The sequence below is a fragment of the Acanthisitta chloris genome, unplaced genomic scaffold (assembly GCF_000695815.1).
Source record: "Acanthisitta chloris isolate BGI_N310 unplaced genomic scaffold, ASM69581v1 scaffold19057, whole genome shotgun sequence".
NCBI classification, from domain to species: domain Eukaryota; kingdom Metazoa; phylum Chordata; class Aves; order Passeriformes; family Acanthisittidae; genus Acanthisitta; species Acanthisitta chloris.
The window spans coordinates 49,505-73,389 of record NW_008682271.1 but is presented as its reverse complement, the minus strand read 5'-3'; the positions used below and the strand labels follow the sequence as shown (position 1 = coordinate 73,389).

At 42.3% G+C, this 23,885-nt stretch overlaps 1 protein-coding gene across 1 annotated transcript in view; it reads right to left on the bottom strand.

Annotated features, from left to right (window-relative positions):
• Positions 1–23,885, bottom strand: part of LOC103805809 (metalloprotease TIKI2-like) — a gene marked incomplete at its 5' end in the record, with an annotated part of 44,863 nt that overhangs the window by 3,036 nt on the left and 17,942 nt on the right. The window contains one exon of the mRNA XM_009078472.1: positions 17,864–18,133. Coding sequence (XP_009076720.1) covers positions 17,864–18,133 — 270 coding nt within the window. The remainder of the gene's footprint in view (positions 1–17,863; positions 18,134–23,885) is intronic.

Sequence of the window (23,885 nt, the reverse complement as noted above, 5' to 3'; positions counted from 1 at the left end):
CTGCTGAATGTTGATATGGTGCACAGACCTGGCAGGACTGATAGCAGGATCACAATTTTGGGGTTCTTCCCCTGTTCCAGGTTTCCCTAAGGTAAGTATGGGTAGGTGCTTGTCCTCATCATTTGGTTCCTGATTGTCACTTTACAGCACTACAAAATTTAGCCCTAAATTAAATTTTAAACTACAAGGAGGGCCTGGTTATCAATTTCAATTCAAAAAACATCACCAAAATGCCACTCAGACTTGAAGTTTGTGTGTATCCTGCTTCTGACACACTCTATAGACTCGATCCTCCAGTGATATTAAAATGTCCCTTTCACAAACTCTTTCTGCTCCTCAGGGATGTCCTGTGCACAAGAGCTTGCCAGAGAACCCAGAAAGAATCACAAATCCACTCCTCGGCCAACTACATCTAAGGGATTCCTAAAGTAGCCTTAAATTAACATTTTATGTTTCTGTATGATGTTTCCATTTTCTAGCCATCTGCCACAAGTGTTTTGTTGATTTTACTTTATTTTCTCCCTTGAGAACAGGTACTTTTTTTTAGAGGAAAAAACTATACAGTTTACTTAAGATCCCAGGGTTTCCTCTCGAAAGACCTGAGAATTTTTGACCACTTCTGCTCAGTCAGTGTGAGGTAATTTTCTGTTTTCAAGACATTAGATTTCTATAAAAGCATTCTTGTTAAGTTACTGTTTTAGGTGGGGTTGTTTGTTTATAAAAACTCCTTAAGTGCTTTACAAGAGAAGAACAGTGTGTTTCCATTAACGTGTACAAAGCATTCTAATAGCAAATGAACCTCAGTTCATCCATAGAAAACATTTTCCTAAATGCCAATCTACCTTTAGCAGACTGCCAGGGTGGTTTAGTGATACTTAAAGAGAATGATCCTTTCTACCAAATGCTGCAACTCCTTGTGAAACTTCTGGCCCCAGTTTCAACAACCCCCATAGGCTGTTTCTACAGTGAATGGGGAGAGAAACCTTCCCAGAAGGTGGTCCACCTCATTTCAGTGCAGGTCTCTAGGGGTTACTTACTCTTGCTCAGGGTCTTTCCCTTCCTAGGGGCTCTAGACGGCCAGGTTAGATTACAACCTAATCTTGAGATGGCCCTGATGTCAGGACATGACTTCTGCAAACTCCCTCTGAGCATGTTTGCATGTGCATGTAGGATTTCACTGACCCTTGGACCTTCCCTAAGGATGAAAGCAGCAACAGAGTCCCCTGAACAAACCCAGAAACCTTCCTTAGGGAGGATTTGATCGTCCCTGAAATGAACATAAGAGAATAATAAAACAGAATCACAGATCTGTGGGATAATAATCTAAATTACTATCACGTCTTCTCTTGCCAGCTCAGGATATTCTGTATTTCAGTCTTTGGTGTCTGATAAAAATATCTTTAATAAAACATTCCACATGATCTGTGGTGAATAGGCAACCACTGGCTCTGCTGTTCATACCTCTCTTTTTTGCTTCTGTGTATGGGATTGTTTTAAAAACTTGGAAGACTCCAGGTATGTTTTAGCCAAATGACCTGCGGTATCATATTCATAAGCTTGTACTTTTGATCAGATAATAAAGCAGTTTTTCAAATCAGTGCATTACTCATACATTGTCTTACCATCATTAGAATGTGTAAAACTTTCCCCCAAAATAGGGCCTCAGGCACAGGCTTTGTGCACAGACCCTACTGAATCCCATTACGTGATTCAAGCCCTCTACGCTGGGGGTGTGCTGAAGCACCTTGATAATTTGGGAGCATTTTAAAGCTGAAAGATAAAACAAACACACATGCAACCCATTGAGAGAATTTCTGCTCTGTTTTAGCTTGTAAGGACTTTTCAAGGAACTCACAAACTGATTTCCAGTGTGACTTGGTTTATCCATATAAGCAGGGCTTGTCTGACCATATGTGACACCACAGCAGAAGAACAGAAGTTAGGACCAGGAGAGTCTTTCTGGACCATCTGCCTCAAAGACAGGAACAAGATCTAAATCCCTCCTGACATTTATGTCTAATCCATTCTCCAAAAAAAATCCTACAATGATAGCAATTCCAGAGTCTCTGCAGACATCTAATCCAGCATTTTCTGATGTCCAGAATTACTGCCTAATGTTTCACCAAATCTCCCTTACTACAGTGTAAGTTCATGACTTGTCCTGTCCCCATGGACAGGTTTATTCCTTTCCCCTTCTCAGCAGCCCTTCATGTGTTTTGAAGACTTAACTGTGTTTCACCTCAGCCTTCTCTTTTTTAAACAATTCCCTCCGCCTTTCTTTGCAAATCCTCACATCCTTTCCCTCCGTCCTTCCTTCTGCTCTCTCTTGGCTCTGCCTAGCTGACCAAGGTCTACTCTGTCTCCAAGAAGACAGTATTTTCAGTACTTGCCCCCAAAGTCAAAACCACCTTTATGATCCCAGTAACTGTTCTGATGCGCATGGAAAACTGATGGTGCTCTGAGAGGGTGAGAACCAACCCAATCATCATATTTCTGTGCAATTTTAATCTGCTGCCATACCTCAGTCCCAACACAGTTCTGTTCAGGGGGGAGGAAGTACCCCTTTTAAGCATAGCTTACGAAGTGTTTTGGGGATTTTTCTGGATCAAAGGAGCTATGTAAACACATGACAACTATTTTTAATAAATGTAAACAAATGTGGACTCAGAGAGCCTTTCTTACTATAGCATCTCATGAAACAAGCTTATCAAGACAATGTGCCAGCACAGACTGAACCCTGAAAAATGTATATTTCAATTGAAAACCTAAAAAGCTAGTAAAGTGAAAGAAAATTTCTGAATAAATACAATAATGGCTGTTTTGCGTTTGTGATTTGATGTTAACCTGATGATGGCTAGGGGTTTTCTTAAGTGATATTAAGCATATGCTTCCTGTTTCTTTTCAAACAAAATTTGCTCTATTTTTTTTCCCTTTCCATTTAATGAACAGATGTGAAAGAAGTTGATCACATTATTTTTTCTGGTGATCAGAAATAATGTTCTGCAAGTGAAGACAATTATTCTTGGAACTAACCAGACCTATTTATGTCACGGAAATTTATTAATCAAGATTTGAAAAATACATCTGTTTAAAGTGCTGGGACCAACCCGTTGCAGTATGTAAACAAGCTGGCTGGCAAGAAGTCTGACCACACATTTGAAAGAAAAGAATAGGTGCTCAACCAAGAGAAAAAAGAGTATGTGGTGGGGAAAAATGACAATAGAAACATGTCTCAAGGATTGAACTGACTAGAGTAGCCTCTTAAAGGGAATGTGAAGTCTCCATCTCCTGAAATATTTATATTATGATTTCATATGTTTCTGGAAGGGATTCTTTAGATCAACATAGGCTCTCCTCTCCCCAAGCTTCACCTGTCTCTTCATCATTGCCTTCCTTATGGACACTGTTCTTTCAGCCTGAGGGATAAATCCTGCAGGATGCTGAGTCTTGTGGTCCCAGATGAGCAGGATGCTAAGCACTGTGAGCACACGAGTGCTTCCAGCAAAGCAAGTATTCACATACCTACAACTCAGCACATCCTAAAGTCCTTTGTGGGATCAAGGCCAAAAGGTTCATGTTTTTGCAAGGTTCAGTTCATTAAAAAAAGAAAATAATCCAACCTGGATCTGATTAAGAAATAATCCAGTTTTGGTCCAGAGGAGGCCACTACTTATTTGCAGTAGTGTAGTAAACTGCCTTAGCATGTCTGAATGAGTAAGCACTATCACACACTGGTTTGGGGCCAACAGAGAAGACAGAGGATGAGCCAAAGATGAGCCTTATCTCTACTATTTTCTTGTTACCCCAGGGTTACTGTCAGCCTGGATCCCTGGCCATTTTCCACACTGCAAGCACCCACCCTCTCCGCAGAGCTGCAGTGTGGCAGGGAGACAGTGGCAGACATGCTACAGAGAGGTCAGCAACAGCAACAGGAACATTTCAGCAACCCTTCACTGTTGATCTGAGCTCTCCTTCTGACGAGACTCAGATGGGAACCATCTTTCCACCTGAGAGAAATGTCAGGCTGTGATCCTGCCTTATTTCAGTGCTCTGGCTTCTCTGGAGACTGACAGCAAACAATTCCCTCCTTGAAGAGGGAACCTGTCAGCCTCCCTCACTGTGCAGAGGCAAAGGGCAGTGCATGTACCTCGGCAGAGGTCTAATACCCCACCCCTGCTTTTCATTAGGACCATATCTGCCATGGCTTATCTTTAGGAGAAAGAAGAAGATATAGAGAGAAAAGGTGGAAAGGGAAGCACAAGTTCCACGCGGCACTGGCTCTGAATGGACAGAAAGCTGTGAAGAAGTGTGGCAGGACTGTGAGCCACATTGTCACCATGTAGGCAAGTGCAGGTGGGGAGCAGGACACTGCACACAAGGATTGGATGCCTGGGGGGCAAAGGGAAGGAATGTGAGGCACCTTCACCTCCTGGATGTGCAGGACCAAGGCTGCCAGCAGCACCTGCAGAAAGCACCACTAAGGAGAATCATGGGCAGTCCTTAAGCTGACCTGACCCTTAATAGGATTCAAAAGGTGGCAATAAGTGCAGGTGTCTCAGATGCAGGTTTGTACTGAGAGCTATTCAGCTGTCTTCCTGCTACAGTTTATGGGGAACAAGACAGCTGCAGAGGACAATCCTTTCACCTGAAGTGTGTCTCTAAGGTAGGTGAGATGAGTTTCTCCTGAAGATCTCTATCTCTGGAATTTGGATCTCCTGAACCCCAGCCAAGCTCTGGCCCCAGTGAGGATTCTGACTGGTAGGGATGGGTTCCTATGCTGGGATGGGACTGCAGGGTGTGCAAGAGGAAACCTGCTGATTCTGCACTGTAAAATGCTGCAGCTGGTGGGGACTCAGCTCCCCTTTGCAGATCCCCAGTAACAAGCACAGCAGGGCTGCAGCTGCTGTCCCCTCCATGGGTCGTGGCTCTGAGGCTGGACATGAAGGAGGAGAAGGTGGCTTACTTGGATCAGCGGCTCCAGAGGGGCCATGATGGTGTAAGCAGGAGGAGGCTCAATGCTGAAATGTAGCTCAGATGCCTCTGGTGCATTTTTGGGCCTCTCTCAGGATGGGCTGTGGGCTGGAAGCCAGGAGATTTGGTTTTTATCCCCGAGTCACTCACCAAGGAACCATCAAAACCTCATTAAATCACTTTACTTCTATGACTCCCCTGACTCTGATCTGAGTCAAGACCTTGAAGCGTTAGTGTGACACCACCAGCATTAACCCAATGTGAAGTGTTTTGCAGGCTCTCACTGCGATTTGCAGGTCCCGATGGCTCAGGCCACCTGCAAAATATCTCTATGATGACAAGTTCAGCCCCAGAGTGACACTTATCTGCAGTGAGGCTGAGCACTGCAGGGGCATTCTTAAGCAACAGGTGGGTCACATTGTTATGGCAAAGTGTATCATCTGCAGTGGGGGCAGAGGAGGGGACAGGGATGGGATGGGAATGGATGGGGGCAATGGGGACTGCAATGGGGAAAGAGGAGTTTGCTGTCACAGCAATGCAGTCTAAGGCCAGGGGAACACGGTGATGCAAAGGTGGACTGGAAGATGCATTCAGCAAGCTGGGAAGGAGCAGGTAAGAAACAACTGCGACACAGCCCAAGGGCCCTTTTCTGAAGTGAACTTCCAGTTTGTGGAAAGTTTTCTACACTTCATGGTCAGATTTAGCTTTCCCCATCCCCAGAGGAAACTGTGTATGGCCCTTTGCAACCTCCCACCCCAAAGTTGGGAAACCCCTGCAAATACAAATCCTGCACCCAGGATGTGGCAGTGGCAGAATCAGGCCCACCACTCCTTTCCAGAAACTGCAGAATGGTGTAAAAACACAGAACAGAAACCAATAACCTTTGAAGCACACCCTCTGAGTAATTACCCCATTCCCATCTAATGACTAAAAGATGTTATATTCCTCTCTGATTTGGCAACAACAAAGATTTTGACCTTATTAAAACCAGCCCATCAGGAAACTTCATGTCATCCTTTTAAAAAAAAAAAAAAGGAAAAAAAAAAAGAGGAAAAAAAAGAACTTAAATTCTTTAAAATCTCTGTGAACAGTAATTCAAGATACTGTAGCTGAAGACCCATGATTTGTTGTAGTGTCTGGGTGGTCCCCAGACAGGAGATGACAACATTTAGCTCTTTCCTTTGCCCTTCTAAGAAACGCTTTGATGATTCTCTAATATCCTAAGAATATCCCCTCATGATTCTGCACAGGGACGAGGCAATCACAGAGCTGGGATAATGTATCCCAGTTTTACTCTGGCCCTTGCTAAGAGGGAATAGCTCAGAGCCTTTTGTTCCACCAGTCTGCTCTGATATCTGAGCCAGGATGTGCTCATGATAGTCTAAATCGTGGTGTAGGCTCAAAACCATCCCCAAAGTCACCCCCACACACTGCACACATCTGGCTGTGTACCTGATTTGTATGCACAATTAAGGCACTCATCATCACGGCTCAAATAACTATGGACTTGTTTCACTGGTCCTTGGACAGATAATGATCGCAGTTATTACGCCAAAGTAAGCAAGAACATCAAGGGTGCATACACAGATGGGCTTAGTATTGTAAAAATCTTGCCAGTGATGCAACCTGTGAAGATTTTTGGGCAAGCTGCTGATACACAACATGTAAAGAGTTAATTTGATGGTGCTGCAATCAGGTGGTTTTGAACCAAATCCCAAGCACGAGTAGAATATCTGTTTTTTGTCTGTATTTTTCAAACTGCCTGCTCTCACCAATATAGCCCCATGTGCAAAAGAATTTATATTTTTGGGGTGGTCATCATCATCATAATCCATATTTTACATCTTGGGCTCAACCTTACAATTAATTAGAACCAGTGACTCGCTCTGCCCTCTCCTATGTGCACTCAAGTGTTTGTTTGGCATTGTGTGGGCCCTATGGCTCAAATATTTTTTGCAGATGCACAGAATTAACCATGCATGTTTAGATGTGCTTGGGGAACACATATATTCATAGAGATGTATATATTTGACCCTGTCACGTTTTTGTTAAACACTGTAAAAGATATCAACTTCCCCCCCCAGATTTTAAAATGATTTCTAGAATAGGCAGTAGTGGGGAAATACCTAAAACATCCTGCCAAATTAAGTATTTTCTCTGAGACTGTTCTCTAAGACAAAATTATTTCAGCTAAGAAGATGCCTGTGCAATGTATTAAGGAACAGAACGGACAACCAAAATATAAACTGGCTTAAATGGATGTCCAATTTACTGCATTTTTCCATTTGATTTTAATTTTCTTTTTCCTTCTCCCTGTTCTTTTTCCATCTCCACATAACAGTTTTTCTCTTTGCTTAGTCTGTATCACATTTTTCTCTCTAATTTAGTGGGCTCACTTTCCTGCTCACTGCTTGTATTTTTCCAGTGTCTCTCTTAGTAAGAATAATTAAGGTTGGGTCAGATCTTTGAACCTGCTATTTGGAGCAGTATTGAATTCAAGCTTATAACACTGAACAAAAGCACTGGCTGCTTCTTCTTGCCAACAGACTCACTCCCAAAATAAAATAAAAAGTTTCATAAAGTACATCTACCAGGCAGAAATGCCAAGGACATTAAACTGCTGCATTGCCCACAAGGTTTGTGTTCCTCCTGTTGCTGGCAAAGCAAATAGAGTGACACCAGCCACAGCACAAACTCCTTCTCCCCAAGCACTTCCAAACTCTCTGAAAGCCTGGAGTTGCCATCAATGGCTCATAAAAAGCTACTTGCTGGCCTGCAGGGCTGGAGGGACTGCAAAACCTTTCCCTGCTGGGTGTCATAACCCAGGCCCTGAAGTGTCTCTACAGAACAGTGATTTTGAGAGCGTGGTCTGCACTATGACTCTCCATGATACTGCTACGTGAGGCATCCCTGACAGCCAGCAGCTCACAGGCACTAAGTTTGGCTCCCTGATCCTGGGCTCAGGCCCCAGGTATAAAGCTTACTTTGTTCAGTTAAGTTATTCAGGAATTGTAAAGAGGAGATCTGAGCAAAATCTGAATTTGGCCTGGCATTTTCATAATTGCAGGAACCCAGCTTTTATAGCATTAAAACCATATGAATTTAAATAAATCCTTCATCCCAGTGAGCAACTGGAGTTAGACCACAGCTGCTCTTTGTGATCCTGCTGGGTTTCCAGCCTGCAGTGCAGTCCGTGCTGCTGGGAGTGTCGAGGAATCCGATTACGTCCTGTTTTGCGGTACAATGAATCTGTCATCTTAGATAAACCCACCGCCCCAATAAAACTCTGGTTAAACCCTTTTTGTAAACCAACTGCCCATCACAACAGTAATGTCACCTTCCTCCCTGTCATACTTTTCCTCACCTGATCTCCCAGGACATGAAACTCACTAGTCAGAAGGGGAGTAGCAGAACCAGAAATAAATCCCATATCCCTTGTCTTTTTCCTCGGGGCTAGCATTGACAGTGTCGTGTGTTTGCAATTCCACTGGATTTTAAAAACATTTCTTTTCCTTTGCAGTAACTCACTGGAAGATGAATTCTTTTTCATCTTATGGATTTTATGTAGTTCTGCTAAGAGGAACAGAAGATTTGCCATTTTGGGGGCTTAGATACTACTAGATATGTAGGTCACTCATACACTAAGTCCAATTTAGGATTGTGGTGTTTGAGAAAAAGGTTTGTTCTGGCTTTTAGATGGTAAATGATCTCTTCAACACATCTGTGTATCCCTGGGGCAGAGAGGCAAACAGCCATTAACACAGCAAAGTCCTTTCAGAGGTCCCATCTACAAACCAAACCAAGCTTTTGAGATTACCATGAACATTTCCCCCTGATGGGTGCAGTGCAAGGAGCAGCTGTGGACTGGATGGGTCTATGCTGCTTCCATTGCCTGACCAGTGGGAAAATGTCTTGCTCCTGCCCCAGCAGCTCCAAACTCCAGGTGTACAGGGGTCCAGCCCCCCTGCAGAGCCAGTGCTGGTTGTTCCAGGCTAAGGAGAAATTTTATTTGCTCTGAAGATGGAAACAGCCACATTTTGTCAGCTGAGTATTGCTGCAGGTTAGGAGTATGAATGTGGAACTGGCCACCACCCTGCTGCACAGGCAAAACCCATTACTTGCTAAAGGAAAAACCTCTGTATCTAGAATTGCAATACAGGGAGCACAGGTGCTTTCCTACCCATTCATGTGTTTGAGGAATCCAACTCACCCTGGGCATGAGCCCATTCAGCACTTTTTACAGTGTCTGCAACTGCAGTCAGCCTTGTGAGTTAACACAAACCACACTCCTCACCCACTCCAAACTGCAGGGTAAATGTGCTACTGGGTATTGAATTTTCTCTGCCTGTTAAACTAGACAACTTATTTTTCAGCTGAGTGAATGTAAAGAGTTTTGTAGAGCTGTGTTAAAGTTCAGTTCAGGTTTAGAGGAATTACCTGAGGGTACTCAGTGCATTTTCCCATCTTATCTGTTTGATAAGAGCCAGATATGTGGTTTTATTTTTTTGTGTGTGGAATAGACAATATGCCATGAGGAGTCATCGTTAAAGACTCCAAGCAGCCAATCCCCAAAACATCTGGCTAGCAAAAGCCCTGGATATGGAAAATATAAATGTCAAGGCTCATATTTATAAATTGGAAGGGCCATGACGACATCTGCTAACAAGTTTCTTCCAGAGCCCATTTGCTGTACATGGTTATTCACAGGCAACAACAAACATGTGCACGGATCACATGCGCGGTCTGCCCTTCCTTTCAGCCGCCGAAGGAACACACGCTCCAATAACACACAAATGCTCTGTTCTCGCAACACAGAAATACAAGTGTTTGCAAACCTCACAGCAAAGCTCTTGCATACCAGACCACAGTGGGATACACTGCTGGAACAGACTAAAAATAGCTGGAGAAAGAGCCTTGCCTTAACACAGAAGACAGTCAAAGTCATTTTGTGTTAACTCTTTCAGTGGAGTAAGTGCCCTCCTTTTTTTGCCTTGCTCCACAGGAGATGCTTTGTACTATAAGTCCAGTCCTGGAGCCTTGTTTTTTATGACTGAGTAGTTGTGGATGGGAAACTCAAGACTCTAAAGAGAGTCTAACCTATTCGACCATTGTAGCTTAATACTAACATTAAAACAAGACACCAGTAAAATAAATGTGTTTGTACATTTATAACCACAGGCACTTTTTCTCCAGTTTTGGTGCCAACTAAGTGCATTTCTGATGCCTGAGAAATAAAAACCTGATCCAATGCATTAGCATAAAGGTTTTGCTGATGACTTACTATTGTAGGTAATAACCATGGTTCACCTCAACAGACCCCAACACTCTTAGCATTGGCCACCATCACTGAGACTGTCCACATAGCTGCTGAGTTGTCAAGAGAAGGAAAAGCATTTGCAGAAAGAGCCTGGACTGCTTTGTGATGCCCATGAATGTAGCAAAGAACACATAGATTCAATGCTGTCTTGTCCAGTCTGCAGTGTTCTCGGACACACATACATCTGTGTGAAAACGGTAGGAAAGGCAAAGATGATGAAATAATATAGAGGAGATGTATCTCCTGGTTAAAAAATCAAGGAGAAGGATGCCTGGTTCTGCCTCCTCCTTACTGCAGACTGCATTAATGTCAGGTGACAAGGACATGGCAGATACAAGTGAGACATGTCCCCATCCCAAAGAGGTTTGGCTGAAGGCTGCAGCTTCCAAAGCCCACACTTCCACTGGCATGGACAGACTTCAAAGTGAAGTGCAGTGTTTGTATGATCATAGCCTCCTGCAAAGTGCACTCAGAGAGGTGGGGTGCAGGTGAGTGCAGAGGATGAGGATGGAAATGCCAGAGGGGTCCCTTCCTACTCCTTGCTCCAGGGCCCATAGCCAGCATGTGCAGCCAGACTTTAAAAAGGCAGGCAGAAAGAGTATTGGAGAAAAAGAAAATTTAAACAGAAAATGGAGAACAATGAAACTGAAAAGTTAACAGGTTGTCCAAAATCAAGAGAAGTCCTGGCAGTGGGTGAGGAAATGAGACTGCGCTGGCTGAGAAACAGTGGAACAATTGGGGATGTGCATCACAGAGGAAGAGATTATCAAAACTCAGCAGCTGCTTCTTCTTGAAACTGAATCCTAAACAAACATTTTATTTATGCTGCATCAGACAGATCTTAAGTGGCTTAACAAAGCTAGCAGTGGTAGGGCTGTGTCAGAAATACATCAAGCTGGGACAGATATAAATACGTAGTATAGACTGTCTTTACTCCACACATCCCAAATGAGAAGTAGAAAACAAGAAAGAAAGAGAAAGCTCTTAATAGGCTCCATAAAACATCTTGCATTGTATTTTCAATCTTAATCAACATTGAGGAGGAAGAAGCAGAAAGTGCTCTTGGATATCCAGTGCTGAAAAACACCTCACTGTTCAAGAATCCAAGCTCTTCTGTGCTCCAATTTTGTTACTTGCTCACCTTTAAAAATATGGATTTAATATTCATGATGGATTTAAATTTCACTAAACTAAAATACTTAATGCATTACCAATAAAGAATTTAGTTTTATGAAACAAAATTGCAATCTATATATAAATTATGTCTTTATTTCCAAAGGACTTCTGTGCTCTTTAATGATTTTACCTTCAGGTATTTATAGCTTTCATTAAAACAGGGTTTGCATACTGCTTTATATGAATTGTTCATACTGGTGGTGAGACACTTCAGCACTAGTGAAAGTAAATATGCAAGGCTCTTGCTTATTTTTCTTAAAGTTTATCTGTGTTTGTTTTCTCCCACAGTGGCAGCACACTATAAAGAACATCAGAACAGAGTAAAACAGAGATCTTTTTGCATATTTAGCAGGTGAAAGTGAGGCTGCACATCTTTTCAGCCCCATCTGGAGAATAACACATTAACTCTCTGACTTTACAAGGGGAAAAAAGTTATCAGTCACAGCCAGCTGACAGGGAGGGTCTATTAGCATGGAGATGCTAAAGGTTTGGACATGAGTGTCAGGACTTCTTGTCGTTACTGTGATGCACAAGAGAGTTGTGTGCTGAGCCCAGATCTCACAGCTTTAATTAATACGTTCTGTGCACTCTGACCAACCTGACAATTCAAGAAGCCTCAATAAAAAACATCTAGGGAGAGAGGATATGTCATCACTGTATCATATGTTACAGTCAGGAGATTTACCTCTTATTTATACTGCACTGAGGGATACTGTGCTGCTATTTTACTTTCACTGGACAGCTTGTGTACCCAGGGCTGTGCAAAGGGCATGATGAAAGAACTGCCAGCATCAGTGTTTGTTTAAAGGAGGCATCAAGCCATCTTAAAGGGGGATCAAATGGAAACAGTAAGAAATTAAGAGGGGGAAAATGCAGTATTCCCCACACTTTGCTCTCTGCTCAGGAGGCGCTGAGGACACCTTCACAGGAGCAAGACTGCATGTTTGAGAGAGACAGGCAACATTGGGAGAGAGAAAGACCAACTAATGCTCTGCTTCATTGCCCAAAATGTCTACTTCTGGACACTGTATATTCACCAGAGTTCATAAAAACTGGGCAAACTAAGAGCAGAATTTAGGCCAGTTCAAGATATAAAGGCTCAACTTCCACCAAAGAACCAGGAGAGAGCATTTGTCCAGGAGGTGTTTTGAGACACTCAGAGTAACAGAAAGGTCTTGCACCTAAGCTGTCAAACCATGAGTTTTTTTCTGATGAGTGTAGATATTTGTATGCCATGCCCTAGAGCCTGGGGGCAGTCACTGATAGGACAGTGGTGTTATGAAAGCTTCACGAGAAGGAAATCCTGCCAGGAGAACAGCAAAGGAAATACTAGAAGTGCTGGAGGAAAGCCAAGGGGCCACACAACACAGTTAAGCCCCAGACAGCAATGAGGTGTGACAAGGGAGGGAAGGTGGGACTCCAACACACCTATGCTCCTGCTGTTCCTGGCTGCTGCAGCAGTCCCTCAGGGAGACAAGTTCACTACAACACGTTAGAGAGGTCCTGAAGCTGTGTCCTCATTCTTTGTTGAACACAGGACAAGTAAATGCAATGGTGGCACTGCTTACTTGGCTGCATGGAGACAGGCTGGAGGAGGGAGAGATCTCCCTCCCCATGAGCATCAGTAGGCACACACGCTCCAAGCAGTATCCTTACCAGGGAGGTGGACAGGGTAATTTAAACAAACAAGGCCCCAGTGATGGAAATTTCAAGCTCAAAGCTACCATATGGAGGGAAATCATCTGACCACAATTTACCTGTTAGACTTCAAAGGTGTCTAGGCCTCCTCTAAATAAAAGCAGTCTTTTCTTTAATGAAGTTAAGTACTGTATTTCAGCACCATGTGTTGTGAAAAGGAAGCAATTTGGATTAATTTACTGAAATTTACCTTTCAGATGCAGTTAAGTGAAATTAAAAGTTTGTCTGAGTTGACAGAGTTCTGTTTTCCATCACTGCATTGTCTTGAAAGAAAGGATAACAGGCTAAGTGCTTAAATTCCATCCAAACTGATAAGGTTTACTCTATACAGGCACACTCAGTGCAGTTTATTACACATTGTGTCCCTTCATCCATCATGGGCATACATTTTTTTTCTCCTAGAATAGCAGCTGCTTCCAAAATAAATTGATATTTGTGATGTTATTGCACTCATCTGGGGTTGAATAGTCTGCACTGGGCTATCAGAGAACTGCCACTTCCAGTTACAGGGGGAATTCATTTCATTTCCCACTAATGGCAGGTTTTGCAGGGCTGAGCTTACTACATCTGGGACAAGAATTTCTTTTATTCTCTTCCGAGAACATTTCTTTTCCTTTAATTTCTTTCCTGTGCAACTGAAGCATGTGTGTCCTTAGTCTGTTTCCAAACACCATCTTCACCCATTTCTCCTCCGTGGCAGTGGGAATGAATTTGCCCACTACATCCTCTTCTAATTCTTTCTTCCCACCACTGTACTTCTCTCTTTCACATCCCCTAGCCGCCACTGCTCCTTCCAAAACTCATGCCTCCTGAAACACCCTCCCAGTCACTAACTCCTTTCCCTCCCTTTTCCCAGGAGCTTTTCTCCCACCTTGCCTTAGGGCCCAGGAGCTACAATGCTCCCTGACAGCTGGGAGAGGTTCTCTGTTCTCTTGGGCTGGTTTTGTTTGTAGCCATGAACCATTTCCCCACTACAGCAAAGGTGTAGATCCTGATCTGGCCTTCACTGACCGCTCTGAAACATCACAGACATTTCTCTCCTCTTGCAATTAACTGAGCAGCTCATCATGAAAAGCCAGTGGATGATCTGTAATTAATTATTTATATTACATGGGGAAGCTTAGCTAACAGTGTCAACAGGAACAATAACACACTCTGTATGCCAAACTGCAGCCTTCCAGCCCAAGGGTTTTGCCTCCCCTCCCTGCTGCCCCAGCTGGATTTTGGCTACAGGAGCTAGCTAGGGTTTGAGTTTTGTCTAAGTTCAAATTCCTCCCAAGGACAGACTTCAGATCCGCACATTGCTGCAAAATCAAGTAGTTAAAGAAAAAATAACTTGCTACTTGAAATCTCCACTTAATTTTGATTCTTAACAAACAATTTCAAACAGAAACTGCAGTCAGGCAGGACTTTTTCAGTTTGTTTAGATTTTGGGGGAAGGAGGCAGAAGGGAGAGGAAACCACACATTTCATCAGCATTTCTACTTTTTAATAGCCTTCAGTGTAGCCCGTTACCCAGGAGATCAGCAAATCTTAGCTCTGTCAAAGACAGGGAGAAGACAGAGCAAAAGCTTTCTCATCCTCCACAGTGGTACTAACCCTCCAACACACGAATCTAAACACACCGTCCACTCGGGGTGCCAACTCAAATGCCTCAGCTGTTAAGACAGAATAAAAAGAAAAGGACAATCTCAAAGGTATACCTGAAAGTAAATACTAATAATGATGTGTGACATTAAATGATGACTCATTTTTCACAAGGCCATTTCAGATTGTAGCTATAACCTTGGATCAGACCTGAACGACTGTGAGAGCTGAAGTCTTAGTGGAACCATTAATTATGGATTTCCTGGCTTTTATAGGTTGGAGTCAGACCTTTGATGTTCCTTTAAGATTGTTCTCCTGTGTTCATTTCCTTTGTTTCTGTGTTGGTAGCTTAAAAAAACACCCTAAGATTTCCATGGAAGTGTATGAGATCGCCTAGAAATGTGCAGTCCATAAAAGCCCTGCAATTCATGGCTCATAAAGTCCTCTAATCCATGGTCAATAAAGCTTTGGAAAAGAGCTGTATGAACCACAGTCATTTCACAGTTCAATGGGGTTCATACTAGAATCAATAACCTGGTTTAAATTCCCCTGGATTTGTCCTCCACCTGTATATTTCTCTTTGACTTTTCAGGTTGAAAGGCAGCTCAAACAACTGAATTCTGGAGGCCTTGCATGGAAACAATGAGTTTTATGCAGCTTTTACCCAAAAGCCGTAACAAAGACCTAAATCCCTCTACTTTGTCTCAAAGGTGAACAAGTTAAGCTTCAGGTGACAACTGGTGAGTCAGGAAACTCAAACTGGAAGAAGCACCATTTGGAAACACAAGACCATAGCTCAAGGTATCACTATATGCAGAGACCTCAGTCCACATGGAGGACTTCAGCTGAAGTATATGCAAATGTACAATGGATCTATGGGACAGGCCAGAGTGAGAACCTCCTGTTACACCAATTATCCTCAAAAAATGAATGCTAAGTCTCACTGTTGAAACATTACTGAGGAAACACAGTAGAAGTCCATATGTTTCTCTCCTGCACAGGTAACTCTCTACTTCCCATATTATCAGCGATCCTGCTTGTTTCCTCCCAAGAATGATCACAGTCTGGTGACAGACACACATTTCTGCTCTTTTCTTGCCAATCAGAAAGGAACCAGTTAGAGAGAACTCGCTGTTTATTGCTTTGTGCAGGGTCCAGCTTGCAATTAATGCTGATGAAACCCAACTGCCAAAAGCACAATATGCAGCAGCTGGTTTATGAAAGTTGAGACCCCATCCAATTTATGGGGAAACTAGAGCTTGCTTGTGAGTCTCTGATTTAGCTGAACAGTTTGTATTTTTTTGTTTTGTTTTGTTTCCAGGAAAACACCAGAAGTTACTCCAGAATTGTAGAAGCACTAAAACCATCTGAAAGCATTAAGGCAAGCTTCCCTTCTTCCAGCCTTTCCTCATTTCTAGGGCTGTGATCTCCCACTAATATCTCCCTGGGATCTTTCAGCAAGGCAGGCGACACACAGTGTCTGGTTCATCACCAGCCTGGTGGGAGCAGAAACTTACATTTCCTTATCCCAATCTCCATCCTTATGGAATGGAAGTAGAGGGATAAAAGGTTTTAACTCACATGAAATCTCACAGGACCACAGAGCAAATAATTTAAATCTTTCAGAACTACCTTTTACATACTTTTCCTAGGCGTATTTCTTAATAAAACCAGCAAAAGGCACAAAAGTCTGAAAGCACTTTAAGTTCCCAACTACACCTTTCCACAGCCGTATCATTCCCAGCATCCAATATCCTTTCTGAAGAGGCAGGATGGGGGCAGGAGGGTTGTGCCTAACTGCCAGGCTCCTACCACATCTATTTAAGCATCTCACTTGTATGACACGTGGTTAGCCAGACCAGACACCCTTGTGAAATGCTGGGACATCATGGGCCCCCAGGCACAAGAAGGATGGAAAAGTCCCTTGCCTTTAAGGCCATCAAGTACACTGAACCAAATGCCTCTGAGTTCATGCTTAAACATCCTCTGTGGAGAGGATCCAACCCCTGAACACACTTTGAAGAGAAAACACATGAATCCTCCTTACAAGGCTGGCACTGACCTCAGAAATAGACCTATTACATTCAGATTAATATATACCACCTTAATAACAACCATTACATCATTTACCCTGAGAATAAAATTAACTATAAAAACTGAAGCAATTGATCCATTAAAAAGACTGAATAAAAATAAAACAAATCTGAAAACACAAATATGTGAAGTTTTTTTCCTTAGCAAAGTGAGAAACCTCTGAGAGACTTGCAAGGAATTTAGGTGCTATGAAAATGTGAATAAGTTATTCTCGAAGTCTTTATATGTGCAGATGAGCAGCTAGTTCCCAACAGATTATTTAATTGCTTTTTACTTGTTAGAAGATCTATAAACATTGTGGCTGTTTATCTGCCCATGACTTGGCCTGGATAAAGGCACTAAGAGCTTTCCCAGTTTTAGAAGTGGGAGAATATATTGCCCAGGAATCCTAAAAGCATGCATCAAGGAGCCCTGGTCAAACATGAAGGCTCTTATTCAAACACTGAATGGGAGTTTTTAACCTCACAGCGAGACTGGAATGGCCATGGAAATGTGCCTACCTCTATTCTCTTCACAGAGAGGCATTAAATACACATTAAGTACTTCATTTTGCTTCAGTTTGCTGTTTCAAATGCAGTCTGAGATATTAAACCATTTTAGCCCCAAAACACAGTTAAGAAGGTTGGAAGTCAGATGTATCAGAATCTTAGAAACTCCCAGGAATATCCTGCATGGCTGGAAAATGGGCAAGCCTTTGGGCTGAAAGCTGACAGTAAAGATTGGAAAGTAATTATTGGAAGAAATAGGGCAAAACCAGAATATTTTCCATTGTTGCTCTTTTCCTGTTTTTACTCTGACAAGTCTTTGTTTCTGGATATTTTAAATATTCTAAGCATAAGATCAAACATGCCTATGAGCTTTCCTCCTACTTCTTCACTAGGCTCCAAAATCATCATCTCTCTCCCATTTAGCCTTTCTCCAACCCTCTTTTGTTCTAATCAACAAGAGCTGAGATCTGTAAAGAGCATCTAGTTAGGAGCCAGCAGGAAGAGGACAGGGACCATAAAAGTTGTGACTCACCTGTCTTCTATCCGAACCCAGAGGTCATTGAACTGTCTCTGGCGATGGTGTTTGTGCTGTTTCTTGTGCCATTTTTTCTGCCTGCCAAATTCTTCCAGCTGGCTGATGCTATCTGGCAACAAGAGGTGAGGAGAGAGACTGTCTTCTTCATCCATCTGCAGGGGCTTCAGGGAAGGAGACATTAGTGGGACCTGCTCAGAAAGCTGGACAGCAGGCAGGGCTGTCACTGAGGATCCTTCCAAGGCCGGGCTTGTCTTTGTCATCCTTGAACTGCAAAACACAACATTTAAATATCTGATAAATAAGAGAGGGATCATGCCAACAAGAAGTGAAAGCAGAAGATTACACTGCTTGGTGGATCCTCCTAACTGCTAAGGAGGTGTACAAGGAGGAAGGGTTTTGCTCTGGGGCAGCAGCTAAAGACAGCAGTGGCATTTCTGATGAAGCTTTCAAGTAAACACTGAACTGAAAAAAAGGGGAAAGACAGTGGATATACTATTGCTGCTTTCTGGCATTTTAATTACTTCTTAGAGGCTTTAGAGCCTGTAGTAGGGATCAACATCACCTCCCCTGCTGGGCTGAAGGTCAAATGACAAAACTCACTCTGAGCTGGCAAAAGACTCAAATGGCAAAACTACCCTGAGGAAAACAGATACCTCAAGAGAAACTGATCTTAAATGAATAACAGAAGTTATCTCATAATCTCTTTTTTTTTTTTCCAACTTCGGATATCATCTGTGGAAAACAAGTTATTGTTTTGACTGTAACAAGAATTCTGCTTGCTCATCCAAGTCAGGATTGGTGACAAGGAAGCTCTGACTGATGACAAAAGCAAGAAGCTGCTGAAATGGGATATGTGAGACCTGAACTCTAGCAGGAAGAAAAAAGGGGGTAAATGACCTGTCCAAAGCCTCCTTAAAACAATACTGTCAGAGCTCTTCACTCCGGTTCGAAATATTACCACTTCTTCTATATGGATGGAATGATGCAGGAAAACGACCTTTTATATTCATCTTCTAGAGTTTCACTAATTTTAGGAAAAACGTCAATACGAACTCTCTCCTTTGGTATGCAGCCATGTAAACTTATGTCTGTCAGCTAAGATATCTGAAACGCAAATCTAATAAACCAGGACTGACGCACAGTTATTCCCCCTCCCCAAACTTCAGTAGAAGTTCAGTCTTAATTGCAAGAGAGGAACTTTTCCTGTCTCTGGGATGGGCCAATGAGTTGTAGGTACAGAAAATGGGAGAGAATTAATAGGCAATATGAAGCTGTGGTCTGCAAAACTATTTCTATTACATGGATGCTATGACTTTTATGACAGAAACAATTAAAGCCACGTGAAAAATTTTGCCTCCTGAGTGAAACCAGTAAGACATTTTAATGAAAAAGTAATAAAAAATCCTAAACTTCATTGGTGACAATGTACAAAATGTGCCGCAAGTGAAACCACATGTTTCATTTATGGAACATTTTGTACTCGTTCAAAAAAGTCACATCTATTACTAATGGCTGCTTTTTTCTTTTTGATTTTTAAGTCCATTACAATAGCAGTCAAGATGGTCATCTCTATTTCCACTGCATCATGTTTCACCCCAAGGTCCTTCCAATAGCTACCAATAATTAATTGTTGCTACTATGAGACTCACTGGCAAAAACTACAGCAACTTTGTCACTTGTAGCCAACATTCATGAAGTTCTTCAGAGATCATATAACAGATACAGAAAAGAAAGACACCTGTTTAATTCCAGAATTCTCCACGGTTGATTAATTCATAAAAGACACAAGAAAATCCCATTCTCACCCTCTTTTTCTAAGCATTCAGACTCCCAGCACATCCTTTTTGAACTCATTCATACTCACTCCAGGCTTTATTTTATATCACAGACAGATCTGCTGATTTGGAATTTTTTTCCCCAATAAGACTTTCGTCCATGTTTCATGTTGTGGGTGAGTTTTCATCAGCGCAGCAATTTTCTTTGAGAGTTCTTGCTGCTCTCCAAAGCCTTTAGGAATTTCTCGGCTGTGACACACATTCATGGCTGAAGTAAAGCCACCTCCAGACTCATGTAAATGGAAAGGTGCTGATAGGTTTGCTCTCACAGGTTTGCATGGGGTGGGACTCTCAGATCACAGCAGACAATTCTTAATTTTCATCCAACCATGACTGTGAATCAGTGAAGTATCAACATGCAAATGCAGCCATTTAGCAGGCTGAAAGATAACACAGTGTGAACTTGGATAGGACAGGTTAGGCAGGACCTGGACCAAGCTTCTACAAACACCATGTGAGTCACTGTGATGGCAGCAGGTGCCAATGGGTGGCAAGAAAACCACTGGAACTGAGCTGTTTCCATTAACCTTCTTCTCCTTGCCACTGAAACTGTGCCTCATGTTCTGATCAGTCAGTAATTCCCTGAGATGCTGAAGGTAGGAGCAGCACTCACATCTGCCAGCTTAAGGCTGGGGCCACTATTTGGTTCCTTGAATGGTCTTAGACACATCTGAACACGTATTTTCCACTTGTAAACACCTACTATTTTGTTACACGTGTTTACCTTGCTCTGAGCTCCTAGTAAACTGGAATCAGTAGAGAGGGGTTTTTACAGGTTGAGATTTTAAAAACCACTTAAGACAATAGCCAGCTCCCTTATTAAAATTAATGAGTTTGGGCATCACAGTCCCAGTGGTGGCTTTGAAAGTTTCTAGCCTTATTGTTTTCACTACCTTCACATGAGCCACAGGTTGTAAACTTGATATTTCAGAACATTCTTTGGGAAAATAATAAATAAACACTGAAAAAACCTTAAAATGTTGTAACCTAAAGAGGGTTACAAACTAACCACTTGTACTTTAGAATCGACTGGGGGGAATAGCTCCGCTGTGGCAACTGCCTGTTATATTTGGTTGATACTTGTTCTATTACTCCTGTACATAATTGCCCCAAGACCTAGGAGGAACTGCTGAAGGCTGTGTGCATACTTGCACCTTTCAAAAAAAAAAAAGGACGTTTTTTAAAAACTGATTTAATAAACCAGTTATAATAATTCTAGTATATTATTCTATATAAACAGTGACTGCAATAAACATAAATGTAAACAATATTATAAAAACATCATTAGCTATTACCCTGGTTGTTTTCAAATCTGATTGTCATCCTACAGACATTCAACCAGAAGGAAAATAAAAACAGAATATGGATATTTAATCCAAATATATTGTAAGAATATTTAACAGTTTCAATTTAAAGTAAGATAGATTTCCTATAAGAAGATAACTTTCCCATTGATTTCAGTAAAAATTTTATTAACACTAAGGACTTGAATTTATTAATATTCTGAATTTCCTTGCCTCCCCTAGAAATAAAGACAAACCCCTGCCATCTGCAATAGGATACCTGGACAACTGATCTCCCCATTGTGCAAAGCTTTACTGTTATATTCAACTGCTCCTTTCATGGACTATTTTGTGCCTTTCCTCTGGTCTCAGCCTCCATGCACTCTGTTAGCACAGCTGTGCTGTATGAAACCATGGGGATATAATGGACTTTTTTTCACTCCTTCACTACTGCTGAGACAGCTTTTCAAGATACATAGTTATTTTTAAAGCCAGAGAAAAAGATAGGCTAGTTCTCAGTTTGTGAGGCCACAGTGCCTTTTCTAAAGAAAGAGTGAGAAAGTACCACCCAAATATCTTGGTCCACACAAAGATCTCAGAGATATTTCATGAATAACTTGATACAATTCCAGGCTTAAAGGTTCCACCCCTTTTTAAATGTATCATTCTCACAACGGGTGGTCTTGGAGAAACTGAAATTATTTCAGGCCCTTAGGTGGGTTTTTCTCATCTTTGACCTTAATTTCATTCCCTGGGATGCGAAGTTCTGCAAAACAAGTTCTCTAACATAACAAAGTCCAAATAAGAAAACTTGGGTGTCTCAGCAAGTATCTTGTGTGGCTTGGTCCTAAGGTACAAAAACCAGAGTGAAAACAGGAAAACATTTATTCTTGCTAGTTCTTCACTTAATCCACAGACAAAGACCTGTGGTTTTGTTTCACTTCTGGTGAAACTTGCCATTCTTTTATAATTCTTTTCAAGAACAAAACATGCAAGCTGTTTGGGCTGAGCTGGATGCTCCATTAGGCTGTCTCAGCATTTCTCTCTCTGCCTTGTGGTCTCCAGTGTTGCTCTGTGCTGGCACTGACAATTGAAAACTGATGCATGGTTGAGATTTGCTAGGATTGTCAAGTGGATCTGGTCAGAAAAAAATTACATTAACATTATGAAGTCCTCAAATATCTTCTTTTCATAATTCTCAGGCTTAAAATTTCCTAGGCCCCACTTTCATTCCACTCCGAGTCACTTGGCAGTCTGGCCATGCCGTTCTCTCTGCTCAGGGAAGCACCTTCCTGCCCCTCGCAGTGGGTATCCCATTTCTGCAGCACAGAGGGCTGTGACCATCTCCAGGCTTCACAATCTCCTCTGTAGGGCACATCAGAGCATTCATGTTTTGTTCCTGAACAGCCTTTATGAGTAGCCCACCTTTCCCCACCTGCAGAGGCTGTGGGGATAACACTACACCTTGCACCACACCTTGTCCCCACCAGCAGGGATTTTCATGGACAATAGTTCATGGATACTTGTTTGAGGGGAGCATCAGGCAGGACAGACCCCAAGTAACACCTCTACTCACTGCTCCTGCCAGAGTGATGCCAGCAACGTTTGGGGTGAGTCCCATCAAGCCTCCTCTGGGATTCTGCAGGGCCAGGGACTTGCCTTGCCCTTGCTTTAGCTCATAAGAGGACATGCCTTTGCTGATCATACACATGTTCCACACAACTAAATCATCAATCTATTTTTTCAGCAATCTTGTGGTAACATTTCTGTTCCCTCAGATATGTGCAGAATCTTCTGAACTCCCAGTCTGCCAATTTGTTATTTGCATCTTGACATTGTAGCACGAGCGATGGAAAAGTTTTGCTCAGAAGACTGCCATGCTTTGCATGGGCTTCCAAGGACAGCAACATTGCTGAGGTTTTCTTGCTTCAATTCTCAGAACTGTCAGACAAGGGAAGATTTTGTTTCATCAAGAGAGAAGCTGTGGTGATAGCAAGGAATGTGTGATGTGGCAGCTTTATCCTTATGCCACCGTTCCTGGGATGCACCCGGATGACAGCCAGACAGTAAGTTAAAAGCATTTTATTACAGATGGATTCTCATAAATTCCAGTTTGAGTGTCTTTGTCAAGGCAAGAATTCACCAGTGCCTTGCATGCATCCTTGCTCCCCTCACCACAGGCCACAGAGACATCTGCTTCTGGCTTTTCTTTTGCATGTCTCTGAGACAGTCATGCACACCCACAAGATGGGCACCAGAATGTCCTGCCCCACAAGGAGTTTAACTCATTTTTTTTCTCTTCCATGCTAAGATGAAACTCAGATTTTCAAAGCTCTTGGGAGAGCAGCAGACAAAAGAACAGAAAAGCAGGCAGAAATCCTAATCCACCCCAGCACACCTTATAGGGCCTCTTACTAGTTATGGAAGTATGGATCGAGACCACAGACTCTCACATTACCAGGTGACACCAATGCATACCACCATGGAGATAATCTTCAAGATGAAAGCATATAGATATTGTCCTGAAAGACAGCAACTCCACAGAAGAGATCAGAGAATTAGATTCTCCCCATACCTAAACTTTATCTGAGCTGCTTCAAGTTACTGCTGTGAATTACTGATACAGTACTACTGAGGATGAATCTGTTCTCAAGAGACAGCAAAAGAGAATACCTGAAGCATTTGGACAATACTCTCAGGTACACAGTTTGATTCCTGGGGCTGTCCTGTGCAGGACTTCAATGATCCTTGTGGGTCCTTCCAACTCAGGATATTCTGTCATTCTATTCACTCACCTGATCAACTTAGTTATAATGAGGTTATTTTATTTAGGATGTAGTTGCCTTAGGCCTGTACACTAAAGTTAAAACATTTCCATTTCTTAACAGAATTTGGAAACAG